The 24,560-nt window shown below is 54.8% G+C and overlaps 2 protein-coding genes across 2 annotated transcripts; both read right to left on the bottom strand.

The window, feature by feature from the left end:
• Window positions 1–3,239: 3,239 nt before the first annotated feature.
• On the bottom strand, window positions 3,240–5,093 carry LOC104691092 (C-C motif chemokine 5-like). The gene is made up of 3 exons (XM_010402478.3): window positions 4,286–5,093; window positions 3,822–3,939; window positions 3,240–3,473 (listed from the first exon to the last, which is right to left on the bottom strand). The coding sequence occupies exons 1-3, from the start codon at window positions 4,353–4,355 to the stop codon at window positions 3,374–3,376; spliced, it is 288 nt and encodes a 95-aa protein (XP_010400780.1). The 5' UTR covers window positions 4,356–5,093; the 3' UTR covers window positions 3,240–3,373.
• Window positions 5,094–5,178: 85 nt separating this feature from the next.
• LOC109144985 (C-C motif chemokine 4-like) lies at window positions 5,179–6,182 on the bottom strand. The gene is made up of 3 exons (XM_019287517.2): window positions 6,015–6,182; window positions 5,719–5,833; window positions 5,179–5,587 (listed from the first exon to the last, which is right to left on the bottom strand). Exons 1-3 carry the CDS (start codon window positions 6,085–6,087, stop codon window positions 5,482–5,484), a joined length of 294 nt encoding a protein of 97 aa, XP_019143062.1. The 5' UTR covers window positions 6,088–6,182; the 3' UTR covers window positions 5,179–5,481.
• Window positions 6,183–24,560: the final 18,378 nt, after the last annotated feature.

Below are 24,560 nucleotides of genomic sequence, written 5' to 3'. Positions count from 1 at the left end.
TGGTTTTCTGCTCTGCTCATTGCAGAGGCACCCAGAGGTTTCTCTAAAACTCAAAGCACCCCCTTTGTGCAGAGGAATCCCAAGTTCAGGATGAGCCAGCAGAAGTTTTTTGTGCTTTCATGAACCTGTCTGCCTGTAAACCCCACATGTCCCACAGAGACATTCCCACACCTCTGCCCTCCAGCCACCCCTGGAATTCTGGCACCTCTCCTGCCCTTAGCAGGGCCAGCTTTGCTCTGTGCATGGGGGAGAAGTGGGAGTGGGGACAGACAGGCTGTTAGGGTGAAGGAAACCAGGAATTGCTGTCTGGCTCAACCACAGGAACAAGATCCTGAGCTATCCAAACCCTGGGATGGGTTTTTTTATGGAAAGGACAGCCCTGAGCCAGAGATGAGCTGGACTTGGGTGCTATTGCCTTGGTGGGAGCCCAAACAGAGGGAGAAGGGGCAGGATGGACAAGAGAGCAGCACTGGGGGACAACAAATGCCAGGAGAGTGGTGAGGAACATCCCACAGCCAGAAAACCTTGGAAACTGAGATCGGGGCACTGTGAGCACTGCAGTTTCCAGAGGATGACAGAGGGTGACTTATCATCCGGCAGGAAGCACGGAGAATCTCACAATTAATAGATGCTTTCTGGTGGAAAAGGCAAAACCATTTCCTCTTTGCTGCAGAAGTGACTGGCCAAGCTTTCGGTTCTCCATTCAGCCGAGGACCGGATGGGACTTCTTACTGGATGCTGATGAAATATTTTCCATTATAACTGGAATCGAGGGTATTACGGTGAATTGCACAAAAGCACAAAGGCAGGGAGTTTGTGTTTAATTCTGTTTGAGGAATTAGATACAGGGAACTGATCTAAAGGGAGAGTAAAGAAATGGCTGGGTGGTTTTATTTCTCCTGCCGTGGAAGGCCTCGTCTGTGAGCAGATGATGTTTGGATCCAGCAGACAAGCACGAATTTGGGGAGGAGGAAAGGCAGGGAAAGAGAAACTTCGGCTTTACAAATGCAAATTTGAAGAACTAAAGAGAGAAAAAGCCCATTTTTGTTAGGGAGGGGAGTAAAGGGCCAAAGCTGCCACTTGTTTTTAGCTTGTCTGGTTACGGGCAAGTTCTCAACACCATCAAAATTTCGTGCACCAAGGAGAGAAAAGGGAAAAGGGAACAAATGAGGAAGGAAGAGGCAGGTGGGGCAGGTGCAGTCAAACAAAAAGGCCCCAAAGGTTCCCATAAATTCCTCCTGAGCCAGGCTGTGGCCACCTCACCACCAGGACAGACTCACATGGACTGGGAGAGGTTCCTCTGCTGAGCAAATGTGGCCCTGGTCTTGCATAATCTGATGATTGTGGCACTGCCTTGCATGAGAAACCCAAAGAAAAGGATGGAATTAAGTCTAAAACCCCCCTCACCCTCTGGGGCTGTGCAGAGGGACCAACCCTGACTGAGGGCGAGCAGCTGAGACAGTGTGGGGCCAGAGCAGACCCCAAATTTGCTCAGTCCCGGGGTGAGAAACCTGCCCTTTAGGGCTGCACATTCCCAAAAATAAATAAGAGGAGAATCACAGAATATTCTGAGTTGCAAGGCATCCACGAGGATCATCAAGTCCAACTGCTGCCCGTGAGGCAGGGGGATGCTCTGGGCACCTCTTGAGGAGAGGGACCCCACATTTTGCAGCACCAAAGGGATCACAGCAACCTCTGCCTTCCCCCAAAACAGGAGCCCACAGCAGGAAGAAATGAAAGGCACTGGCAGCACTTTGATCCCGTGCAAGTGCAGAGAAAACCACTGGGGTTATGCAACCTCCCTCTGGGAAGTGACACTCATTGACAAAAATTATGCAAAGGGGTCCCGTGGCTCGAGGTTCTGAAGAAGGCACAGCCTCATGAGCTGCCTCTGACCCTCGTGTGTGTGGCTTTGTGGCAGTAATTCTGCCTTCAAAGCGGAGATGGGTTTGTAATTCCAGTTCCCAAATGTTCTTTCCCTCTCCGAGGATCCTGAGGGAAGGCCCACAACCCAGGACAGGTTTCCTGTGGTCCTGCATCAAAGACAGAGTGAGTTTTGTGCCAGACTGAGAGGAAGAATGGCCAGGAAAAGACCAACCTCTCCCAGGCAGGAGGCTGCAGCACACCTGGCATTCCAGTAAATCCCAAAGGGATTAGTGGGGGATTATGCCCGGGAAAAGGGCAGTGATTTGGCACTGCAGCCACCCTCCTGCCATGCAGCACTGCCAAAGCCACAGGGACACTGAGCTGGTGGCCCTCAGCCCCACTCTTGGCAATCTTCCATCTCCAGGTTGTGCCCTGCTGTCATCATCCTGCACCTCTGTGTGGGCTCCGGCTCTGAGTCACAGTGCTCGGGGTGAACATGGCATTTGGAGTGAGATCCCCATCCCAAGATGTGTCACCTGGGGACACAATTTGGTGCTGGGTTAATGGGTGGACTTGACCTTAAAGGTCTTTTCTTTAATGCTTCTATGATTTGGAGAACCAGTTCCTGCCCTGTCCTTCACACATCCCAATATTCTGCTGGATCCTTGGATTTCCAGCACCAAAGAGCAACAAGAAAAGTCTTGTTAACTCTCATTTTGACTGAGAATTGCAGTCACACAGCTCTAGGCAAGACCATTCTTTCCAATTCCAGACCAATTCCAGCTGCTGAAGAATCCTGTGGGGATCGTGGCAGATCAATTGGCCCAAGGTCATCGATTTGTACAAAAAATGCCCTAAATGGGGGCAGATAAATGGCAGCAAGTCTGGCAGTGTGAATAAAGGTATCTGTAGGAGTGAGGCTGTCAAAAAGAGTCCCAGCTCATCAAAAAGATGATTCAAGTGAGTCACAAACAAACAGGGAAGTGGATAATTCAGCATTTCTCGGGAGAAACTGGCTGCCCGTGGCTTGGACGGGTGCCCTGTTTGGGTGACAAACCCGGGCCCAGGGAGTGGTGGGGAACAGAGGGACACCAGGCTGGGGCTGTCACCAGTGGTGTTCCCCAGGGACAGAGCCAGTCCAACCCCTAAACACCCTCAAACACCCCCAAAGGGAGCCTCAGCTCCATCCCCATCCCATGGGCAGCTGCCCAGGGCATCCTCAACCCCACAGCTGGGCAGGGGCTGCTCCACCTTGGAGGGCAGCTGAGCCCTTTGGGTTTCCCTGTCCTGCCAGGGGCTCCTGGGCTGTTCCTGGGAATGCTGAGCCTGGATGTGACCCATTTTCTCCCCCAGGAATGACATCTCACTGCAGCTGCAGGTCAGCACGAGAGGGTTTATTGAGTCCACAAGGGAGGGGATGGAGCCAGCTCCATAAATTAATGAGTGACACAAGAAGGCACAGAGAATTATGGGGTACAAATAAATAGAGCTTTTGGGGAAGGCAGCTTCACTTGGAGGTGCTGTTTGGCTTCTTCTGCTTCCTCAGGTACTTCTGGAACCATTTCTCCTCTGGGTCCACACAGACCATCCCCCTCGGCATCGTCACGCTTTGGGGGGAAAGAATATCCAGAGTCAGCCTGGGAGTGGAGCATCCCACCAGGGATTCCTGCAGCATCCTGCCCCCCTCTTTTCCTGGAAGTGCTGACTCTTGGCCACCTCTGCAGTTTTGGCTTCCTCCCCATTTCCCCACTGACAGCAGAAACAGGGGGGGGTTGGGGCTGTTTGGGTTAAGCAGGTGAGTGTGAAGAGCCAGGTTAGGGCAGCCCCACCCTCAGCTCCCTTCCCAAGGGGTTTGGGGGACTCCCCAAAAGCAGAGCAGCTGCAGGGAAGGTGGGTGAGCGACGTGAGGAGTGGGGTGGCAGGGAGGAAGGCTGGGTGGGACTGAGGTTACTCACAGAACAGCTTTGTGGGTGCAGGTGGGAGACGTGTAGTGGTATTCCAGGATTTTGTCCTCAGGGATCCTCCCACGGGAGAACTTTTCCTTGGGGCAGCACATGACTTTGGAGCTGCGGACTGAGAGCAGGAGAGAGGATGTAGTGCTCTCCCACTCCTGGCACGAGGGGTGCTGCTCCTGCTCCCTGATCCCACATCTTGCAGCCCTGGTGGGGATGTTCTGCCCCGGGGTAGGAGCCCCCCGTTTCCCTGCCCGTAGATCTCCCCAGCTGGGCTTTTCTAGGGCTGAACCCAACCCTATTTTTGCTCATTTTCAACAAATCCAAGACAGCCCCATGCTGGGGCAGCTGGTGACACCCCACAACCCCATCAGGAGCTGAACTGTCCGCCCCCTCCCCAGCCCCAAATCCCATCAGAGGAGGAGCTGGGACAGCTCAGAGGGGAAAATCTCTGTGTTGATACTTACAGGACATCCCCGGCCTCCCAGCCCAGGCAGCTGCCAGCAGCAGGACGAGCAGGGCCAAGGAGATCTTCATGTCCCACCTGAGGCTCTGTCAGCACCAGCAGCTCTGACTCTGCTCCAGCCACCAAGAGCTCGCTGCCCTCCTGCCTGCACCCCTGGGTAATATATAACTCCTGCCAGGCTTTCCATGACAGCTCCGGGCCTTCCCCGTGGAAAGAACCGCTGGGATCTCTCCATGAAGGGCAAGTGGTGAAGGGAAATTCCTCCTCACAGCCCCTTTGGCCACTGTGACACCCGAGGGCTGCTGGAAAGTGTGGGAGCACTAGTGATGCTGGGGCTGAGTCTATTTTGGGTTGGGTTGTGGCCACCAGCAAACCACACAGGATGATGCTCACACTTACCAAAGTCCTGTGCGAGTTTCTGTGCAAGAATCACCCCTTTGCCATTGGCTGCGAGGCCTCTTCTCGCAGTTTTGCTCTGGGGTGGGGTGGCTGGGTGGTGGCCAGGCTCGTCCCTGGGTGTTTCTCCATCACCCATTGCTGGCTGCTCATCGTGGTGGCTCTGCTGCTGTCACAGCACCCGTCACATTTCCTGGTGGCACCCTGGGGTTTTGGGCTGTCTCAGGCATCCCCAAGATCGCCCTCTGATAGAATTTGGGCCGTTAATTAGGATGGGGGGTGAGGAGCACAGGAAGGCCCCTCCTGCCGGGAGTGTTGTCCTTCTGGTGCTTCCCCAAAGCCCTCATGGACATGGTTTGGCCCCGTTCACCCCTGGATGTCCTCACAGAGACCTGGCTGAGGCTCCAGCTCTTCCTGGCTCCTTGCTGATCCCAGCAGGTGGGCAGGAAAGCCGACAGCAGGATGTGCCCACTCCCGAGAGACTCGCACAGACAGATGTTTGCATGTGGGAATCACCTTTTATTCTGCTCAGTGTCTACAAATAACAGCTGTGGGGCTGCTCCCCCTGCACCCCCCGGCTGCTGCAGCCTCTCTGTGGACCACAGAGAGTCTGGACACTCCATCCTGGTGGGATGAGGGGTTGGGAGAGGCCCTTGGCGCCTTCAGGGAGGTGGTGAAGGTCATTGTGAGGGGGAGGATGTTCCTTGTGAGCTGCTCCATCCAGAAGTATCCCCCATGCAAAGGGGTTGCCTCGGCGGTGTCCCCCATGGGGAGGAGTCCCCGCTGTCCCCGGCCACCCCGCTAGCTGGGGATGGAGAAGGAGCTGACTTGGAAGCTCTGCTGGTACCTCTTGACCCACGGCCTGCTGGCCTGGGTGCAGATCTCCTTCCCGTTCCTCACCCTGAAGCTGGGGCACAGAGAAGCTGGGATCAGTGGGGACCCCAACACTGAGTTTCTGAGGGGCTCAGGGAATCAGGGTTGGACCCAAAGCAAGGCAAGGGGCCTGGCAGGACGCAGGGGTGGATTTGGGGTACTCACATCACAGCCTGGTGCGGGCACTCGGGGCTGGTGGGGTAACAGGCCACCACGTTGTCCCTCTTGATCCTTCTCATCTGGAAGTTGAAGCAGCACTTGTCCGGCATGGCTGGAGCTCCTGGGGGACAGCACAAGCCTGGCTTAGCCTGGACACCCCCACTCCCTCCTCAGCCCTCCTGCCATGGCAATGGCAGCTCTTTGGGGGGACCCCCCTGCGTGCCGTGGATGAAGCAAACCCGACCCCGCAGCCCTGGGTTTTGTCCCCGTCCCCCAGCCCCTGGGGTTGGGACAGTGCTTACTCTGAGCCAGGCTGTGCCAGCACAGCATGGAGAGGATGAGGAGGGCACAGACCACCCTGGGCGCTGTCCTCATGCTGGGCTGTGGCAGTGGCAGAGCCGCCTGTGCCGGGGCCAGGCTGTCCCGGCTGCTTTTATGGGGGAGCTTCCCGCAGGGCCAGGGGGAGGGCCTGGTCCCCTGCCACGTCCCAAAGCACAGAGGGTAAGTGATACTCATCACCTCATCCCCTTCCCAGCCCTGGGAAAGAAAAAAATGTGCTCCCAGGCTGTGCTTCTGGCACCGACGGGCTTGGGATTTTTTCCTGAGCTCCGGCTTCCAGCATTAGGGCTGATGGACAGGCTGTTCCCAAAGTTTGGCTCTGCACCCTGATTGCCTGGGCAGGCTGTGTCCAGGCCACGTGGAAGGAGCCCCAGGGTGGGTGAGAGGGTTTGGGGATGTCCTTGGATGGGACAAAGGACAGGCACAGCATTCTGCAGGGTCTCCCATGGTCCATGTCCCCCCCCCTCCCCGACCCTGCAGTTTTGTATCCTGGGGACCACCAGCCAAAAACCCCTTTACCCCCCCCGCAAAAAAAAAAAAAAACATAAAGAAAATCAAACCATAGAGAAAAACCCCAAAACACAGAGCAACATCTTCTGCATCAGGCACTTAAACTCCTCTGCGCTGCCTTTGGGGGTGTTTGGGGGTGTTTGGGGCCGGGGGGAGGACGAGCAGGTGGCTGCACTTCCCCGCGCTCGGTGCCAAAGCAGCAGCTCGTGTTCTTGGCCGGGCTGGGCTGGGAAAGGCAGAGGCCAGCGAGGGGCTTCCCTCGAGGGCTCTGCCTGGCTGCAGCTGTCCAAAATCCCCCTCTCCCCCCAGCCCCTGCAAATCCCAGGGCGCTTCCCAGCTGCCGGCAGCTGGCGGGTGGTGGGAAGCAGCGGGGAGAGGCAGAGGCTGTGCTGGAATCTCATCCCACCACGGGGCTGGGAATGCCGAGGGCACCCTGGGGCATTTCGGGCACAGCCCTGCCACGGGGATGCTGTTCCGGGAAAGGGACCTGCCCTGCCACGAATGGGGACAGCCTCCACTCGCTCTTCTTCAAAGCCATTTCCCAGAAATCAGCCCAAATTTGCTTTGGGATGAGCGTGCGGGATGACAGTGAGGTGACGGCTGATGCCCCGGGGATAATGAGGAGGGGGTCTGTGTTTGTCTGCCACGTTCTGTCATCACCCAAATTCCCGGTTAATCCCTCCTCAGGGAGCGGAGGAGAGAGGATGACTCCGGCTCTGCTCTGGCTCAGCTGCCTGGCTCGCCTTTCCCTGACCGGATCCATCTTTTCCCTCATCCCTCTTCCTACCCCCACGCACCACAACGCTCCTGGCGCAGCCGGGGCAAACACGGCCCTCTGAGGGTAGAAAATATTCCCTGGAAGAGAACGAAACACGAGGAAAACAAAACAGGGTTTGTCGGGCTGGGAAAAGCCCTTTTAAAGACTCCGAGGTAAAATTCTGGGATGCGGCAGGCAAAGAATGGCAATGACATTCCCAGCTCATCAACCCATCGTGTTTGGGGCAGGGAAGGGCACAGGACATGGGCAGAGTCTCTGCTCTGGGGTGGCCCCACAAATCCTCTGATCCCACAGATGATCTGGGCAGGAAAACACCTTTTTCCTCCTTTTTTGCCTTGTTTCACGGGGGGGGCTCCGCGCCTGCACTCCCAGCTCTGGCTCCAGGCTTGGACAAACGGGACAGACCCCGCTCCTGCACAGGGGGAGGTGGCAAAATTTGGGACCCCACCGGGGGGCTGAGCTTTCATTGCCCCCTCCAAAACATTTGCAGGCGCTCCAAACCTCCCACTTCTGGGTGGGATTGGGGTATCCCGGTGGACGCTGCTGAGGAAAGCGGAGCATTCCTGGGAGTGCTGGTGCTGAATCCCCCTCCGCGCTCCCAACCAGCCCCAGCCTGGTCTGTGCGGGACACACCGGGACACACCGGGAATGCCGCTCGCCCCCGGGGCACAGCTGCTTTTCCAGCCGATGCTTTATCGATGCTGCGGCGTTTCCCTCCCAGCCGATCGATACCCCCGGGGGCGGCTGCAGCCGAAGTCACGCCCGGGGAGCGAAGCAGCTTTGCCAGGGCAGGGTTGTTTCTAGCAAGGATTTGTTTGATTTCTTCTCCTCCTCCTCCTTTTATTTAATTTCTTTTATTTAATTTCTTTTATTTATCTTCTTAATTTCTTTTTCTCCCTTTTCGGGCTGAGCTTTTTTTTTTTTTTTTCCTCGGGATCAGCTTTTCCACCGCCTCGCCGAGGCTGACGCTGAGGTAACCACTGAATTCACACCCCCTTCGTGTCGTTTCCTTTTTCAAGCTCCTTGTCCAGCCCCAGCCACCCAGGACTTCCCCTGCTGCTGCAGAGATGATTTCTATCAGGATGGGTCACCCCCTCCTGTCCCCAAAATAAGGTGGCTCAGAGTGTCCCCTCCACCACCCACGTCCCTCCAGAGCCCAACTGGATTCTGCTCCAAAAAGCAATGGAGGTGGTTTGGGGTTTTTTTTCTGTCCAAGGCTATAAAACCCAGTGGGTGCCTGCATCTCATCCCCAAAAGTGCTCCCCTAAGTGGAGTGTGCAGCCCCTGAGGGCACCCAGCTGCCCCGAGACTCCTCCTCCTATGGAAATAAGATGGAATGAGCGCTGCCGTCTTTCTCCAGAGGAGATTTCACCAGGAAAATCACGGCTAAATCCAATTTCGGACATGTCCATCCTCTGGGAGGAATGCTGGGCATGCCACAGGAGCTGCTGGAAAAAACTTGGACCAGCCCATGTCACCCTCACCCACCAAATTCAGGCTCAGGGAGAGGCTGGGAGCGATGTTCCCACCTGTGGGAAGTGGGAACAGCATGAAAAACCTGGCATTGTGTGGCTTTGGTGTAGATCTCCGCGAGTTTGGGCTCCTCTCTTGATTTTGGAGCTGTGTCCCCATTTCCCAAAGGGCGAGCAGCCCCAAAGGGAAGGGCTTTGAGCCCAAAGCAGTGGTGGGGAGCTCAGAGAGCTGATCCCAGCGGTGAAAAGCTCCCATTTGGGATGACCAGCGCTGTCCCCATCTCCTGAGGGCAGGTGTTTTGTGGCTCTCCCGTTGTCCCTGGGCATTTCATCCTCTCTCAGCTGTCCCGAGCTGAACTCTCCCCCTTCCTCGACATTTCTCCGAGCGCTCCCTGACTCATTTCCCGTGTCCTTTGGCCCCCGGCATCCTGGCTGCCCCCGCACGGGGACGGCCCCGGCTCCAACGCTGATTTCACACCAGACTCCTCTGCCTGAGATTGCGATCAGGGCTGGGCTGCTCGAGCTGAGCGAGCTCTTCCCAAGCCTGGCCTTTGAAAACCCCGAGTTTAGAGCTCAAATAAACCCAAAGCCTCTTCTGACTCTTGATCTGCACCCCAATTCCTGATCTGCGCCCCGATTCCTGATCTGCATCCTGATTCCTGCAGCCTCATGATTTCCCAGCAACCTGAAAGGCACAAAATTAGGAAAAAAAAAAAAAAAAAAAAAAAAGGATAAATCCCAAAAGGGCAAGCAAGATGCTCCTGAAATCCTCTATCCTAAAACCCAGGAGCTGGGGTCAAAACTAATCCAAAAAAAACCCCCTCCGCACTGGGGACTTGCTGGGCTCTCTGGATTTTCTCCAGGCTCCAGATCCAAGGCTGGACAGCGCCCATGGGGTGCAGGGAGATGCTGATGGATAACGCGGATCAGCATCACCAGGATTTGGGGAATTCTGTTGCACCCTACCTGAATCCCCCTCCCTGAGCTGGCCGTGGTGTTTTCCCAGCTATCAGCAGCTCCGATCTGCCTTTGTGGCCTCGGTGACATTTGTCACACGTATTTTGTGCCACCGCCTGACCAGGGAGGAAAAGACACCCCAGGGGAGATGAATTCATTTCCTCCAGGCCCAGCCCGGGGTGTTTTCCTGGAGAATCCCTCCCCTGGAATCACTCCGGGCAGGTGGGATGGGTGGTGCAGCAGCCCCGGTGCGGACTGGGATTGCCCCCATTTTGGGAATTCCATTTTGGGAATTCCCCTAAAATCCTTTTACAGATATTTCCTGGGCTGGCTGTGGGGAGGACCGTCCTCCTGCAGGAAAAATTCCAGGTGGGAAGCACTGGATGGGACACCTCAAAGGGGATTTGGGGGGGAGATGATGGGGGGTGAAGATGGGGAAGATGATGAGGATGGAGCTGGGAATGATGAAGGGAATGAAGATGGGGATGATGAAGGGGATGAAGATGGGGATGATGAAGGGGATGAAGATGGGGATGATGATGGGAATGATGATGATGGGGATGAAGATGGGATGATGATGGGGGTGATGATGGGGATGATGAAGGGGATGAGCAACAGCTGTGCAGGGCTGGGCCGAGGGCTGGCTCCCGTTGTCATTTTTGGGACCCCAGGGCTTGCTCAGGGCTCCCGGCAGCAGCCAAACCACGAGCTGAGTGCGGTGCCAGCCCAGGCGGGGGCACGAGCAGGGTTCGGGGCGCAGCAGCAGCGGAGGAGTTCCCGCATCCCAACAATCCTTGGGTGCTGTTTTCCCTGCGTTTGGCACAAGATGTCAGTGCTGCCCCAGGAACGGCTCTCGGCGCTGTTCCACCGCCCGGCCCTGGCCTGGCCACGGTGCTCCTTGGGGGTCCCCAAAGCGGGGTGCAGCACCCCGGGGTCCGGACGTGCCCCCTGTGCCCGCAGGGACCCACCGGGGCTTCTCCGCGCTGATGGAGATGCACCGAGAGCAGCGGGTGATGCCCAACCTCCCTTTTTGGAGGCACCACGAGGCTCCCAGACACCTCCAGGACCCCGGGAATCATCCGGGGAGAGATCCAGGAGGAAAGCAGATACAGAAGGGATGAAAGAACCCAAACTCTCTCCCAGCAACACGTGGCAAAGAGGGGGGAAAAAGCCCCAAACCTCAAAAGAATGTTGACAAGTCTGGAGGCTTCTGGGATCTTGGGTGACCAGGAAAATAACACATCGAAGACCCCACGTCGGCCTGAAGACAGATAAAAACCCCGAGCCAAATGTTCTATGAATATTTAACTCCCATCAATATTTAATTAGCAGATAGAGGGAGATTAAGAGCAGAGGGATCCGTTCTCTGTGTTTGCTCCAGCTCCTCTCTGGGTGCTGGGGGCCCGCGGTGCTGGTGGGGGACCTGGAGCCACACTCAGTGCCCGAATCGGGGTGGAGGCACCCCAAAGGAAGGGAAGGAACCCCCAAAAAGGGAAGGTTTTGTTTTCCAAGCTCCGCTCAAGAGGGCAGAGAGAGCTCTGGCACGAGCTGGGTGTTGCAAATCCAAACCAGCCGTCCAAGGAAACTTCAGCTGAAAGTGTTTTCAGAGATTCAGGGTGCTCCAAAAAAAGCATCTTTGCTCATCATCACCACGGCGTTGCCCACGTTTCACTGAACCGGCCACCGAGGGCAGCAAAGGGAGCTGGCTAGTGCAGAGGGTGGGTCAGGAGCCAGGCTCAGGCTTTTCCGGGGGGCAGGGAAAGTTTTGTGGGATCGTGGGGCTGCTGGAAGCGCTCAGCCTGGGCTGCTCTGTGGGGCTGAGCTCAGTGGGGGGGCCTGGGGGTGACTTTTCCCTTTGCTCTGGATCCATCCACATCCATGGATCCGTCCTGCTCTGGATCCATCCAGGTCCCTGCTGGATCTATCCTGCTCTGGATCCATCCAGGTCCATCCTGGGTCTATCCTGCTCTGGATCCATCCAGGTCCATCCTGGGTCCATCCTGCTCTAGATCCATCCAGGTCCATGCTGGGTCCATCCTGCTCTAGATCCATCCAGGTCCATGCTGGGTCCATCCTGCTCTAGATCCATCCAGGTCCCTGCTGGATCTATCCTGCTCTAGATCCATCCAGGTCCATGCTGGGTCCATCCTGCTCTGGATCCATCCAGGTCCATCCTGGGTCCATCCTGCTCTAGATCCATCCTGGGTCCATCCTGCTCTGGATCCATCCAGGTCCATGCTGGGTCCATCCTGCTCTGGATCCATCCAGGTCCGTCCTGGGTCCATCCTGCTCTAGATCCATCCAGGTCCATGCTGGATCCATCCTGCTCTAGATCCATCCAGGATCCATCCTGCTCTTGATCCATCCAGGTCCACGTTTGTCCCTTTTTGGCTTTGACATCCCCCTCCTGCCCCGGTGCCTGGGAGCCCCTGTGGCTCTGGGCCACAGCCGGCGGGGCAGGGAGGTGCCTGCCTGTCCCCAGCTGTCCCCACAGCTGCCCCCAGCCTGTCCCTCCCCCGCTGAGCTCCCCGCTAATGCTTCGCCCGCGGTGTTTCAGCCACATGGGGCCGAGTGTCTAATCCACCATCAATCCCTAATGACCGATCCTTTTAGGTGACAGCGGTGGCCGGGGGGTGGCGGCAGGGGAGGGGATGGACACTCCGTGTGCCGCTGTGGGGCCTCCTGGGCTGTGTGTCCTCGTGTCCTCTGTGGCGGGGGGACATCTCTGCAGCCCCCAGCCCCCTGTGCTGGGAGCTCATCCCAGGGTGGAGGATCGAGGATGGAAACTCGTCCTGGAACACCTCGAGGATGGAGGGATTTCTCCTCTCCTTCATCGCTCACCCAGGGATGCCTGGGCTGGGGGTAGAGCTGGGGGTCCCGAGGGTTTAGAGCCCTCCCTGTCCCATCTTTTTAAGGGATTTCTCTCTTCGGGAGATGCCTTGGCTGGAGGGGACTGGAGAGGGCAGTGAAAGCTGAGCCCGGATGGGTTTTCCCTGTGCTGGGGCCAGGAGCAGGCGGGACATGAGGGATGAGGGACAGGAACGGCACAACTCCTCTGCAGCTCCCTCAAAATGCCTCAAAAACCTTTCCCAACACCCTTCCCATCTCACTGTGGGAGAGAAACATTCCGTGGGTGCAGCCATGAGGGTGTCTGGGGATGAGAATGTGGGGTTGGGATGGTCCTGGGGACGCCTGCACTGTCCCAGTGCCCGCCAGCTGCTGAGCCATGGTGCCACCTCCTCTGGCACCTGAGGACATCCTGGTGGCCTTCTCCTCCTGACCTGCTTCTCCAGCATCTCCTGAGCTGTGGATGCAGCCAAAAAGGGGATTTTTCAGACCTGCTGCTGGCTGCTCAAACCACTGCACTGGATGCTGGGGTTTATTTCCCCCTCTGGCTTTTGATGGATTTGATTTTGATTTTGATTTTGATGATTCTGATTCTGATTCTGATTCTGATGTAAATGGATTCTGATTTAGATTTAGATTTTGATTCTGATTTAGATTTAGATTTTGATGATTCTGATTCTGATTCTGATTCTGATTTTGATGATTCTGAGTCTGATTCTGATTTTGATTCTGATTCTGATTTTGATGATTCTGATTCTGATTCTGATGTAAATGGATTTTTTTCCCCCACCACAGCATCCAGGGCAGAACCAGACCTGGGTGAGCAGTGGGAACAAGCCTGGGGGACCCCCACCTTTCACCTCGCCAGCAAAACAGGGGTGAATCAAACCAGCCCCAAACCCCTTTAACCGTAAAACGCAGCTCAGCCCCGGCAGGACGGGGATTTCTCGGCATCACTCGGGTATAAAATCTCTCCTGGTTCGGGGAGGGGGAGCCAGGCTGGGGTTGGGGACCTGCTTGGTGCTGCGGCTCCCAGATCTGGGCCATTCCCCACCACTCGAGACTTTTATCGCCCCGAGCAGCGGCGTGTTCTGCTGATGAGTTCTTTCTGCTCCAGTAATTACAGCGAGGAATTTGTCAGAACGAGCTCTCGAAAGCTTTCCCGTCTTGTTCCGATTTTACCTGGAGTGTAAAAAGTCATTAGTAGGGTAAAACGCGGGCTGGGCTCGGGTGGCGAGAACGCGGCGCGCTCGATACGCACCGAAGAAAAAAAAGGGGAAAAAAAATCTTAAAAATGTTAAAAAAATTTTAAAAATTTTAAAAATTAAATTACCAATTTTTCTCTTTTCTCCACATGGAGTTTTCCTTGTTTGGAATTAGCAGCGTGAGAAGGAAAGCGTGGAAGGCGGGCTGGGCACGGCGGGATGTGCGGGATGCTTTGCCTTTCCCGGTGTGTGCGTCACTGCTGGTCCCCTCTGTCCCCGTTTTTGGGGACAATTTGGGTTTCAGCCCCTTCCAGCAGCTTCTCCGGCTTCCCTGGGTCGTGGTTTGGATCCTGGAAAACAAATCCAGCAGAAAACACACTGGGATGATGCCCTGGATCGCCAGCGAGGTGGGGAAAAACCCTTCCTGATCCTGGCATGGCCCGAAAATAGCAGCAGCCGAGGTTTCACAGCCTCGCAGCCCCTTCAGGCTCGGGTTTCGGGGATTTTAACAGATGTCAGCGAGAGTCTGGGGAGCTCCGGCTTGAAATGAGCCGGGGGGGAAAAAAAAAAGAGAAATCATATCAGTAACACCAAAAAAAACCCCAAAATAAGGAGGTGAGGACGGGAGGAGTGGTGGAGTGGGTGTCAGCACCCTCCCCGTTTCCGGCAGGGAGCTGCAGCCCTCTGGGAATGTGTTAAAAAGAGGGTGGTTTGGTTTTTTTTTTAAACTTTCCAGCCGAAAAAGAATCAAAATGCAGCAAAATAGAAATGAGGTGAAGAGGATTTCTCATGCAGAGCTCTCCCCCGTCTGCCTGCGCGGCACCACGTCCATCCCTGATGCTGCTTCCTCCTTTTTCTGCCTCAAAGCTGACGGGAATTTCCACCCCCACGGCTTTTTGGGGTTTTTTATTTCGTTTATAGGTTTGAAAAAAGCGACGCTTCTGTCTTGGGCCCTAATCAAAGCGGTTTGGGTTGTTCTTCGTGAAACTTTGAGGGCGGAAAGGAAAGATTTTGGTGGGGGCTGCCTGGATTTCAGGGCGTTTCCAGCATCCCTGAAGGCGACTTGGAAGCGGGGAAGGGGTTGCAGGACAAAGCCTCTCCCTCTGCCAGCGTGAAACCCGAGCTGTCGGATTTCCTCTCTCCTTATTTCCTGAGGGCCACGTTCCATCGAGTTCGGGGTCCCCAGCTGTGGTTTTAGGGCCCAGAAATCCTGGGGATGGGGACAACATTCCCTGGAGACTCCCGGGTGTTTGGCAGCTTAGCTGGGTAACTGGGGAATGATTTTAAGTTTTTATTCAGGTGATTAATCCTCCCCTCCCCTCCCAAGAAACCCCAATTTCTGCTTTTCCCTTCCCTTTTCCTCCCTTGTGAGGGATTTTGGAGTGCCAGGACCCATTTTTTGGAATTGCCCTGCTCCCCTGGTAAATATTGATATAATATTAATGTTATATTATATAATAATGTTATATATATATATAATAATAATGTTATATATATATAATAATGTTATATATATATTAAAATGTCATATATATATTATAATGTTATAATCAATGCGATCCCACTGGTGAATATTGATTATTCCCTCCGATCAGTGACGTGATCCCCCATTTCTGTGCATCCGGGGAAGCTGAGGCTGCCTCCTGCTCTGCTCCTGGGGTAAATGGTGCGGGAATGAGATTAGGAGCAGGGAATGAGCACTGCCCGAGAGCTTTAACCAGCAATTCCCAGAAAAAGGCAGGGAAATAATTCAATATCCTTCATGTGATGCCGCCGTGTCGGAGTCAGGCTTGGGCCGTGGCTCCCTGATGGGGCAAGGAGCCTCCAGAGGGATCCCTGATCCCATCAGCACCACAAACAGGGAATTAGGAGCATTAATTGGGAGATTTGGGGGAGCAGCGGGGATGGGAAGGGGTTGTTTGCTTCCCTGACTTCCCACTGCTGCTGGGTGCCCCCCAAATTCCCCCCTCAAGCCCGACTGGCACCCGGAGGGGATTTGGGATGTTTGGGGTGCCAGCCAAGCTGCCTTGGGATCCCGTTTTGGAGAAGAACAGCGCTCAGCCAGCTCCTGGTTTTATTTTGCTGAAAACCTGGAAGTTTGGGGTTGGCAGGAGGGAACCCGACACGGCTTCAAGGTCAAACTCCAGCAGCTTTGGCCAAAAAGCAGGAAAATAACCCCATTTGGGTGATCCAAGCATCCGACCCCGCAGTCCCAGCGGGGGATTTTCTTTCCTGTCCTTGCCCAAATCCAGAGCCAGGATCCAGCTGCAGCCACGAGGAGCTGCCACCCCTGACTCCCTCTCCTGGATTTTCTGATCCTTTTCCCCAATGTTTTGGCCATTTCCAGGGTGGGATTTTGATCAATTCCAGGGGGTTCAACTTGAATTGGTGGGATTTTGGTCAATTCCAGGGGTTTTGGCTTGGAATTGGTGGGATTTTAATCAATTCCAGGGGGTTTGGCTTGGAATTGGTGGGATTTTGGTCAATTCCAGGGTGTTTGACTTTGAAATGGTGGGATTTTGGTCAATTCCAGGGAGTTTGACTTTGAATTGGTGGGATTTTAATCAATTCCAGGGGTTTTGGCTTGGAATTGGTGGGATTTTGGTCAGTTCCAGGGAGTTTGACTTTGAATTGGTGGGATTTTGGTCAATTCCAGGGGGTTTGGCTTGGAATTTGTGGGATTTTGGTCAATTCCAGGGAGTTTGACTTTGAATTGGTGGGATTTTGGTCAATTCCAGGGAGTTTGACTTTGAATTGGTGGGATTTTAATCAATTCCAGGGAGTTTGACTTTGAATTGGTGGGATTTTAATCAATTCCAGGGAGTTTGACTTTGAATTGGTGGGATTTTGGTCAATTCCAGGGAGTTTGACTTTGAATTGGTGGGATTTTAATCAATTCCAGGGGGTTTGGCTTGGAATTGGTGGGATTTTGGTCAGTTCCAGGGAGTTTAACTTTGAATTGGTGGGATTTTGGTCTCGCTGTGCTGGGTTGGATCCCACTGGGATGGAAAGAACCCAGATGGAGCAGGGGACAGGAGGGGACACCTGGGTGTGGGGTCAAAGGTGTGAGTTGGGACCTTCCCCCCCAAAAAAAGCCCCACATTAAATATGGAAATTTCATTAATAGCAGAATTCCCTGCCAGGTGCTCCCACAGCTTTTGGGGGCTTTAACTGAGCTGTGCCCACCTGTAGCCAAACCCTGAGTTATCTTTGGCCAGACACCCTCAAGGGAAATGGAATTTTATTGAAAAAAACATCCGAGCTCTGAGGGGAGTCATTGCTGGAAACCTTAAATGGCAGAGTTTTCCAGAAAATCCCGATTCTTCCCCCAAGACAGCCCAGCTGTTATCCCACTGGAGAATCCTCCCTCTCTCCCAGCCATTCCCCACCCTTTCCTCGTGTGGACTTTCTAGGGGCTTTTATTTTATTTTATTTTATTTTATTTTTTATTATTTTATTTTATTTTTTATTATTTTATTTTATTTTTATTTTATTTTCTCTTACCTTACATTAATTTATTATTTTTTTATTATTTTATTTTATTTTTATCTTATTTCATTTTTATTTATTTTTTAAATTCTAATTTATTTTATTTTTATTTTAATTTCATTTCATTTTAATTTTTATTTTATTTTGGTTTCATTTAATGTTAATTTAAATTTAATTTTATTTTAATTTTATTTTAATGTCATTTCCTTTTAATTTAATTTCATTTTAACTTCATTTCCTTTTAATTTCATTTTATTTTTATTTTATTTTGGTTTAATTTCATTTTAATTTAATTTAATTTATATTAAATTTAATTTTATATTTATATTTTTAATTTTTTTATTATTTTATTTTTATTTTATATTACCTTAATTTATTATTTTTTAATTATTTTATTTAACTTCATTTCTTTTTAAGCGGCTGCCGCCTCTCGAGCTGGGAGATGCTGTCGCAGGAGGCTCCGCTGGCCCCGCTGCTGGGATTATCCCAGACTCCAGCCCTGGCTGTGCTTCAAATGCAATTTTCCCCGACGCCTCCCAGTCCTGCTGGCGGCTCCTTCCCGTCGGATCCGGTATTGCCTCTGATCCCAAAGGCTCCGAGCAGGTGCTGGGAGATGCAGGCAAAACCTTTTCCATGGATTTCCCGGCAGCATTTCCCTCCCGGCTGCCCCGTGCGTGGTTCTCCTGCTCGCTTCAGGGATATTTCGGGTGAGACCAAATTCCTGCTGCTCCAGAGGTTCCCTGCCGGCTCCTGCCCCGTGGCTGTTGGTCCTGGAGAGGAAAACAGGGAACCAAACCCATCCCCTGCTCCTAATTCCGCCTTTTCCACCCCCAGATCTCAGCGAGCCCCGCTCCCACTCGGGATCTGCCTCCTCCATGCCCACCCCGAAGGGGTTAATCCGCTCGGCCCAGGACCAGCTGGGAAGATGCTAAACGAGCTCCTGAAAAATTCATGGTCCTAAATGGCCTTTCCAGGGGGGTTCCGCCCCTCGAGGAGGGATGGGAGCATCCCAAATCCCAGCTGGGAGCTGCTAATGGCAGCAAGGGAAGGGTTTTAGTGGATCCTGCTCCAGCTGGGATCCCGCAGCCCCAGGACCCCCTGGCCATTAGTGGGATGCCCTTTAGGCTGACCCAGCTGATTCAGCAGCTGCTCCATTGTTATCCCGCTGGACACGGCAGCCGGGAAGGCGCTGGGATGGAGCTCCGAGCTCCGGGATAAAGGCCAGGCTCGGGTTTCGCCTCCCGGGGCTGGTGGGCAGGGGAGGCTTCCGCCTGCCGGGGTGGGCAGAGCCTCCGGAGGGAATTTGGGACGGGTTTGATCCCTCCTTGCTCGCTCTGCCAGCCCTGGAGGGAGATTCCCTCGGGAAGCCTGTTAAAATCCCATGGCTCAGTGTTAAAATCCCATGGGAAGATGCACGGAGGGAGAATGGGAGCAATTCTGCTGCTGCTGTTGGGGTTTGGGGTTTTGGGGGCGCTCGGGTGGGTTTGGGGTGCAGCAGAGTGCCCAGGGGGTGTCCTGTAGGTGACACTCCTGTAGGGTGGTGGTGGCAACCCAGAGCTGCCACCGGCCCGTGGCCAGGAGCAAACTGATCCCAAGGCACCCCAAAACCACATCGGGCTGTGGGATGCTCAGCTGGCTCTGTCCCAGATGGAAAAGCACTGTTGGGACAGGCCCAGGGAAGGGGAAAAGGAGGCCCTCGGGGGTGGACTCAGCCCCAGCCAGGAGGTGCCAGGGAAGGGGGAAAAGGGGCTCTGGAACCCCTGGAATGGGGGTTCCCAGCTGGAAAGGTGACAGTGGCCATGGGGAGAGAGGACAGGAGAGGAGGGGGAAGAGGGATGGATGGATTGGGATGGATGGATGGATGGATTGGGATGCAGTGAGCACAGGGCTGAGCATCCCAGCAGCCAAACAGAAGTTTGGATGCAATTCCCAGGTGAATCCATCCTGGAGATGCCCAGCCCTTCCCTGGGAAGGGATCCCGGGATGCTGAGGTTGCAGCAAACCCCTGAGCACGCCATGCCTGACTTGAGGCCACCCAGGACATCCCTGTGCCCTTCCCCTCTCCCTGCAAATCTCCAGTTCGGCCTCTCCACTGCCCAGAATTCCCTGGAATCTGCTCAAGCCCAGAGCAATCCCAGCCGGGGAGTTGGAGAGGGGTGCAGAAAGTGGCTCGGAGCTCTCACTGGAGTGAGTGGGACTGGCCAGGAGCTCTTTGGTGTCCTGGGGGGGCCCCAGGGCTGTGCCCGGTGGTGACCTCGTCCCCACAGCACCATTAAGGGCCCCTGATCCCAAAAACCTCTGGAAAATCTGCTTGGAAAAGCCAAGTGAGGGGACAACCGGGAAACCAGAGCAAATGGGGGCTGCTCTTGCTCCTCCTAAAGTGCTTTTCCCTCTCTGTGTTCCCACATGGGAATGGAGTGGGAAGGGGAGTGGGGACACTTGGGGACACCTCCAAGTGCCCTCCTGTCCCCCTGCAAGCTCCCAACCTTCACAGGCTGCGGAGCAGGGCTGGAAAAAAGAAGGGATTCTTCCATTTTTATATATTTTTATATTTGGGATCCAGCCCTCATGAAAAACCCCAGGGTCAGGGGGCAAAATGGGCTTTGTTTAAGGCAGGACCTGCTGCTTTTGGGTTTTATCAGCATCTGCTGTGCCTTGCTCTCTTCAAGAGCCTGATTTAGGTGCTGCGAATCCGCCCTCAGCCCCTCCAAAATGAGGATAAAATGAGGTGCTGCTCCTCACCCCACTGCTCCCAACCCCAAATGCCCACGGCCAGCCCGGCCCTGATTTCAGAGGAGCTGCTTTTGAACTCATCCAGAGCTTAAATCCAACTCCAAACATCCACATTTTTTAAAATGCCCCAAAACAAACAGCAAGCCAAGGAAAGGAACTCTCTTGTTGGCCTCTCTGGCTGCCAAGATAACCAACCCTCCTAATGAGCTGCAGTAATTAGGTGCTTTGAATCCCCGGTGTTCATCAATTCCCTGGATTTCCAGGATGTTGGGATGCTCCGTTTCCATCAGGGAATTCTGGATGCACACAAAACACGGGACACAGCGATTTAAACATCGGGGAACCCACCCTTGGCATTTCCCCCCCTCAAAAATAGAAATAAAAGCAGAAATGGAGAAATTTCCCCACGGGATAACAATTTTTGGAAGAAAACGGGAAATAATATCACTGCTGCTCTGTTGAGATGTTCCCTTCTGACGCCCCCAACCCCCCAGTTTTGATAATATTGACTTGTTAAATCCGCTAAAACATTAAATTTCCACGTTAAGCCCCGAAATGAATATTTTAGCAGCGCGTAAAAGCTGAGGCAGGGACGGATCCGAACAGTAAAACCGAAATGAAACGTTTTTATCTCGCAGGAAGGAGCGGCTTTGGCGCCACTGCTTCGCTTCTCCCTTCCGCTCCTTTTATGGGGCTATTAAAATATTCATTTAAATATTATAAATATTGCATTCCGTACCTAATGTGCCTTCGCACTCTTCGGGGCACCCAAAAGTCAGGCAGGATTCGCTGGGGGTGGGGGGGGGTTTGCAATTTTTTTCTGGGAGGAAGGAGAACCTTGGGGTGGACTTTGGGAGCAGGGACCGAGCCGTGGATCCACATAACGAACCATGAATGCAGCTGGAAAATTAATTCCAATAAAAGGCTTTTTTTTTTTTTTTCCAAGAAATAAGCACATAAAATGAATTTATGGCAATTACGGGATTCCTCTATTTCCGTCATTATCAGAACTATAGAGGGAAAAAGCAGAGGATACAAATGGATTTCGGGCACTGCTCTGCGAGGGAGGGAATTGAGAGATATTTTTAATCACGTTCCAGGATCAGGCACTCAGCTCCCAGCCAGGATGAGCTGTGGGATGCTCCAGCCACCAGCAAGGAACTTCCCTGCCTGCTTTATTGGGAAATAATGGGAAAATGGGATGCTTGGAGTGAGGCTTTCACTCTGCTGGCTGGTTTGGATGAATTCTTTCTGGTTTGCAGGGGATTTGTCTTCTTTGGAGGGCCCTGGGGTTGAAAAACAACAATTCCAGGTGCAAAAATCTCGGCTTTTTGGTAAAGCCCCCCCAAAACAGGGTTTGGTGTTTAATGAGTCCAGAGGAGGGGTCTGCACACCAGGAGCTCTCCCTGCTCTTCATGGATCCATCTGATCATCCCAGCAAACCTTGGAGACAGCGGAGCTGGAGAAAGCTCCGCCGTGCCTCAGTTTCCCCAGGAAAAAGGAAAGCTGCTCCCTCTCGGAGCCATCCCCGGCCCTGGGCGGCCGCGCCACCTCCAGAGCGGCTCCCACAGGGATTAGGGCTGGATTGGGTGATTAGCGCCCTGTTATCCCAGCGATTAGTGCTGCCCCGGGATCAGCGGCAGGTGAAACGCCGGCCAGGGATTACCGGGAGAGGCCGCGATGCTCTCTGCCCGACCTGGCGCTGGATCTGTGGGATTGGCTCCCAAAACCGGGATTTATCCACGTGGGAAATGCCCAGAGGCCATAAAATCCTGCTCTGCACAGGGCCTGGTGCGATGGGGTGGATGTGGTGTTTTGGGATTGAAGCCGATGGGGTGGATGTGGCGTTTTGGGATTGAAGCCGATGGGGTGGATGTGGTGTTTTGGGATTGAAGCTGATGGGGTGGATGTGGTGTTTTGGGATTGAAGCCGATGGGGTGGATGTGGCGTTTTGGGATTGAAGCCGCTGGGGTGGATGTGGCGTTTTGGGATTAAAGCCGATGGGGTGGATGTGGTGTTTTGGGATTGAAGCCGCTGGGGTGGATGTGGTGTTTTGGGATTGAAGCTGATGGGGTGGATGTGGTGTTTTGGGATTAAAGCCGATGGGGTGAGTGGGACAGAGCTGCCATCCCCGAGATGCCCAGTGGGATTTGGGAAGTCAGACCCCATCCTGCTTTTTTTTGGGATAACTCCTTGGGAAATCCATCCAGCGCGGAAGAGCAGGAGTTGCTCAGGTGGGTCCCTGTGCTGAGACCACGTTTTGCCTTTCCCTGCCTCAATTCCTGCCAGAATAACGGGAATTATCTCTGGCCTCTCCCCCTGACTTGGATCCTCACTCGGGAATGAGAGATCACAACCCAGGCTCCGGCCCACCCCAGCCCCCTCCGCGGAATCGTAAATAAAACCCAGCTGGGGTAAAAATGCTCCTTTCTGGAACAGCTGAAAAATCTCCCGGCAGCGGTGCCAAGAACCTGCCAGGAGCTCAGGAGGGATGGCACCCAAACATCCCTCTCTAAAAGCTCTCATCCATCACCGGGAAAAGGATCCCAAGACGGGGAAGGATGGGGCGTGGCCGTGCCTTCATCCCGCAGTTTCCCGGTGCCAGGGATGGTTCTGGGGTGGGGAAATTGAGGCTCTGCCCCATCTGGGGAGGGGGAAATCACGGGCTGGGCACTGCCTCGCTCCATCTAATGCCGTGCCATCCCTGGGGATTCAGCCCGGGATCAGCCCTCCCCTCCTGAAGCATTTGGGAGATTGCCTTATAAATCATGGGGTTTTTATGGAAACAAGCAGCGAGCGCCTGGGAGGTGGCGGGGCCGCTCCAAAACAGCACTCAGCCATTCCTGCAGAATTCCAGGTGTTTGGGGCACATCCCATCTCCCTCCTCTTCCTCACCCCGGTCCCGCCATTCCCGGCGTTGTTTCCAAGCCCTCCCAGCAGCACCCAGAGGTGCTGGGGACCCTCGGGGACATCCATCCTTCTCCTGGGCGCTGTGGGGCTGCCTCTTCCTGGGGGCAGCTCCAGCTCCTGTCGCCGCTCAAGGTCAATCCCATTAATTGCCGTGAATTATTTGGGCGTTAATGGAGATGTCTCCCGCACTTCCACTGCCAATGAGGCTGCCGGGAGGAGCGTGCTGGCCGAGCTTTCCTGGGGAAAGGAGATGCGGGAATGGACGGGAGCGGAGCAGGGAGAGGGAAGGCACCCGCGGGGTTGGCGTGGGCAGGAAAAACCAGGTGGGAATGTAGGGAATGGCTGGGAATGGGGTCTCGGTCCCCAAAAGCTCACACAAGGGGAGCTGAGGGGAGGGTGGCATTCCCAGGAGTGCTGCTCCCCAAAATCCCAACTCTCCCATGGCTCCAGCAAGCCGGGATAAGGGAATCCTTCCCTAGCCATGCTGGAAGCATCTCCGGGCCCTGCAGGAGATGATCCCGGGATGTGTGGAGTGTGTAGGGGAGCAGGGAAGGGGTGACTGATCCCCTTGGATCCCCAACACCCCCAGCCTGTGTGGGGCCCTGCAGGGAGGGGGTGACAAGGCCGATGCCCCCGGGTGGCACAGGCACCCTCAGGGTGGCGAGGAGTGACCAAACCCGGCTGCTCCTCTCCGCGCTTCCCCTTGCCCAGGAGGGGTCTTAACCCCCCCAATTTTCACGACCCCTTTGCATCGCCCCAGGGCAGGGCAAGGCCGGGCCGGGCACCCCCCGCCGCACCCGGGGGTGTTTGGGGAATTCGCTGGGGGGCTCGGGAAGCGGGAGGTGGGGGCTGCGAGGAGAAGGAGGAGGAGGAGAAGGAGAAGGAGGAGGAGGAGGAGGAAGGCGCCTCCCCCTGCCGCCCTCCTCTCGCTGGCACCCAGCGGAGCCCGATGCGGCTCGGGCCGGGCGAGCGGGCACCGGAGCGCCCAGCCCGGCCCGGCACAGGCGGGGGGGGGCCCTCGGCAGAGCCCCCCGCACCTGCCCGAGCCTCCGGCATCCCCGCTGCTCATCCAAGGGGGGGCACCCCCTCTTTAACGCGGAGGAGGCGGGGACCCCCCTCCTTGCAACGCTCCTGGCGGGGTCCCCCCGCTGCCAGCGCTGAGCCCCGGGGTGTCCCCCCCCCCCAAAGTTTGCCTTCGGATGCGGGGACTCCACCGCCGAGCCGCTCCTGCCGCCGATTGATCGCATCTGCCTGGGATTAATTATTCACCCGGCTCCGGGTTGTGGTTTTTTTGTTACGTTCTTGTTTTCTTCTTCTTCTTTTTTTTTCCCCCCCTGTTTGTCTTTTTCCTCGGGGGCAGCGCGTTAATTCAGATTCTTTTTTCTTGGCTCCCCCCCTCCCCGCCCCCCAAATTTTTTTACCCCCCCCTTTGATAGAAGAGCGCTTGGAATTCTGATTTCTCTTCTCGTGCAGGGAAGGGGGGGGGGGGGGGGGGCTGGAGACCCGCACCCTGCAGCATCATCCTCCATCGCACATCGGGGCTTTTTTCGCCTCCGGGAGGGGGTTCCACGTGCTCTGCTCCCCCCGCTCGCGGCTCCCGAGGAGGAA

Source organism: Corvus cornix, chromosome 19 (genome assembly GCF_000738735.6).
Source record: "Corvus cornix cornix isolate S_Up_H32 chromosome 19, ASM73873v5, whole genome shotgun sequence".
Classification (NCBI taxonomy): Eukaryota; Metazoa; Chordata; class Aves; order Passeriformes; family Corvidae; genus Corvus; species Corvus cornix.
This window is presented reverse-complemented; position numbering and strand designations above follow the sequence as displayed.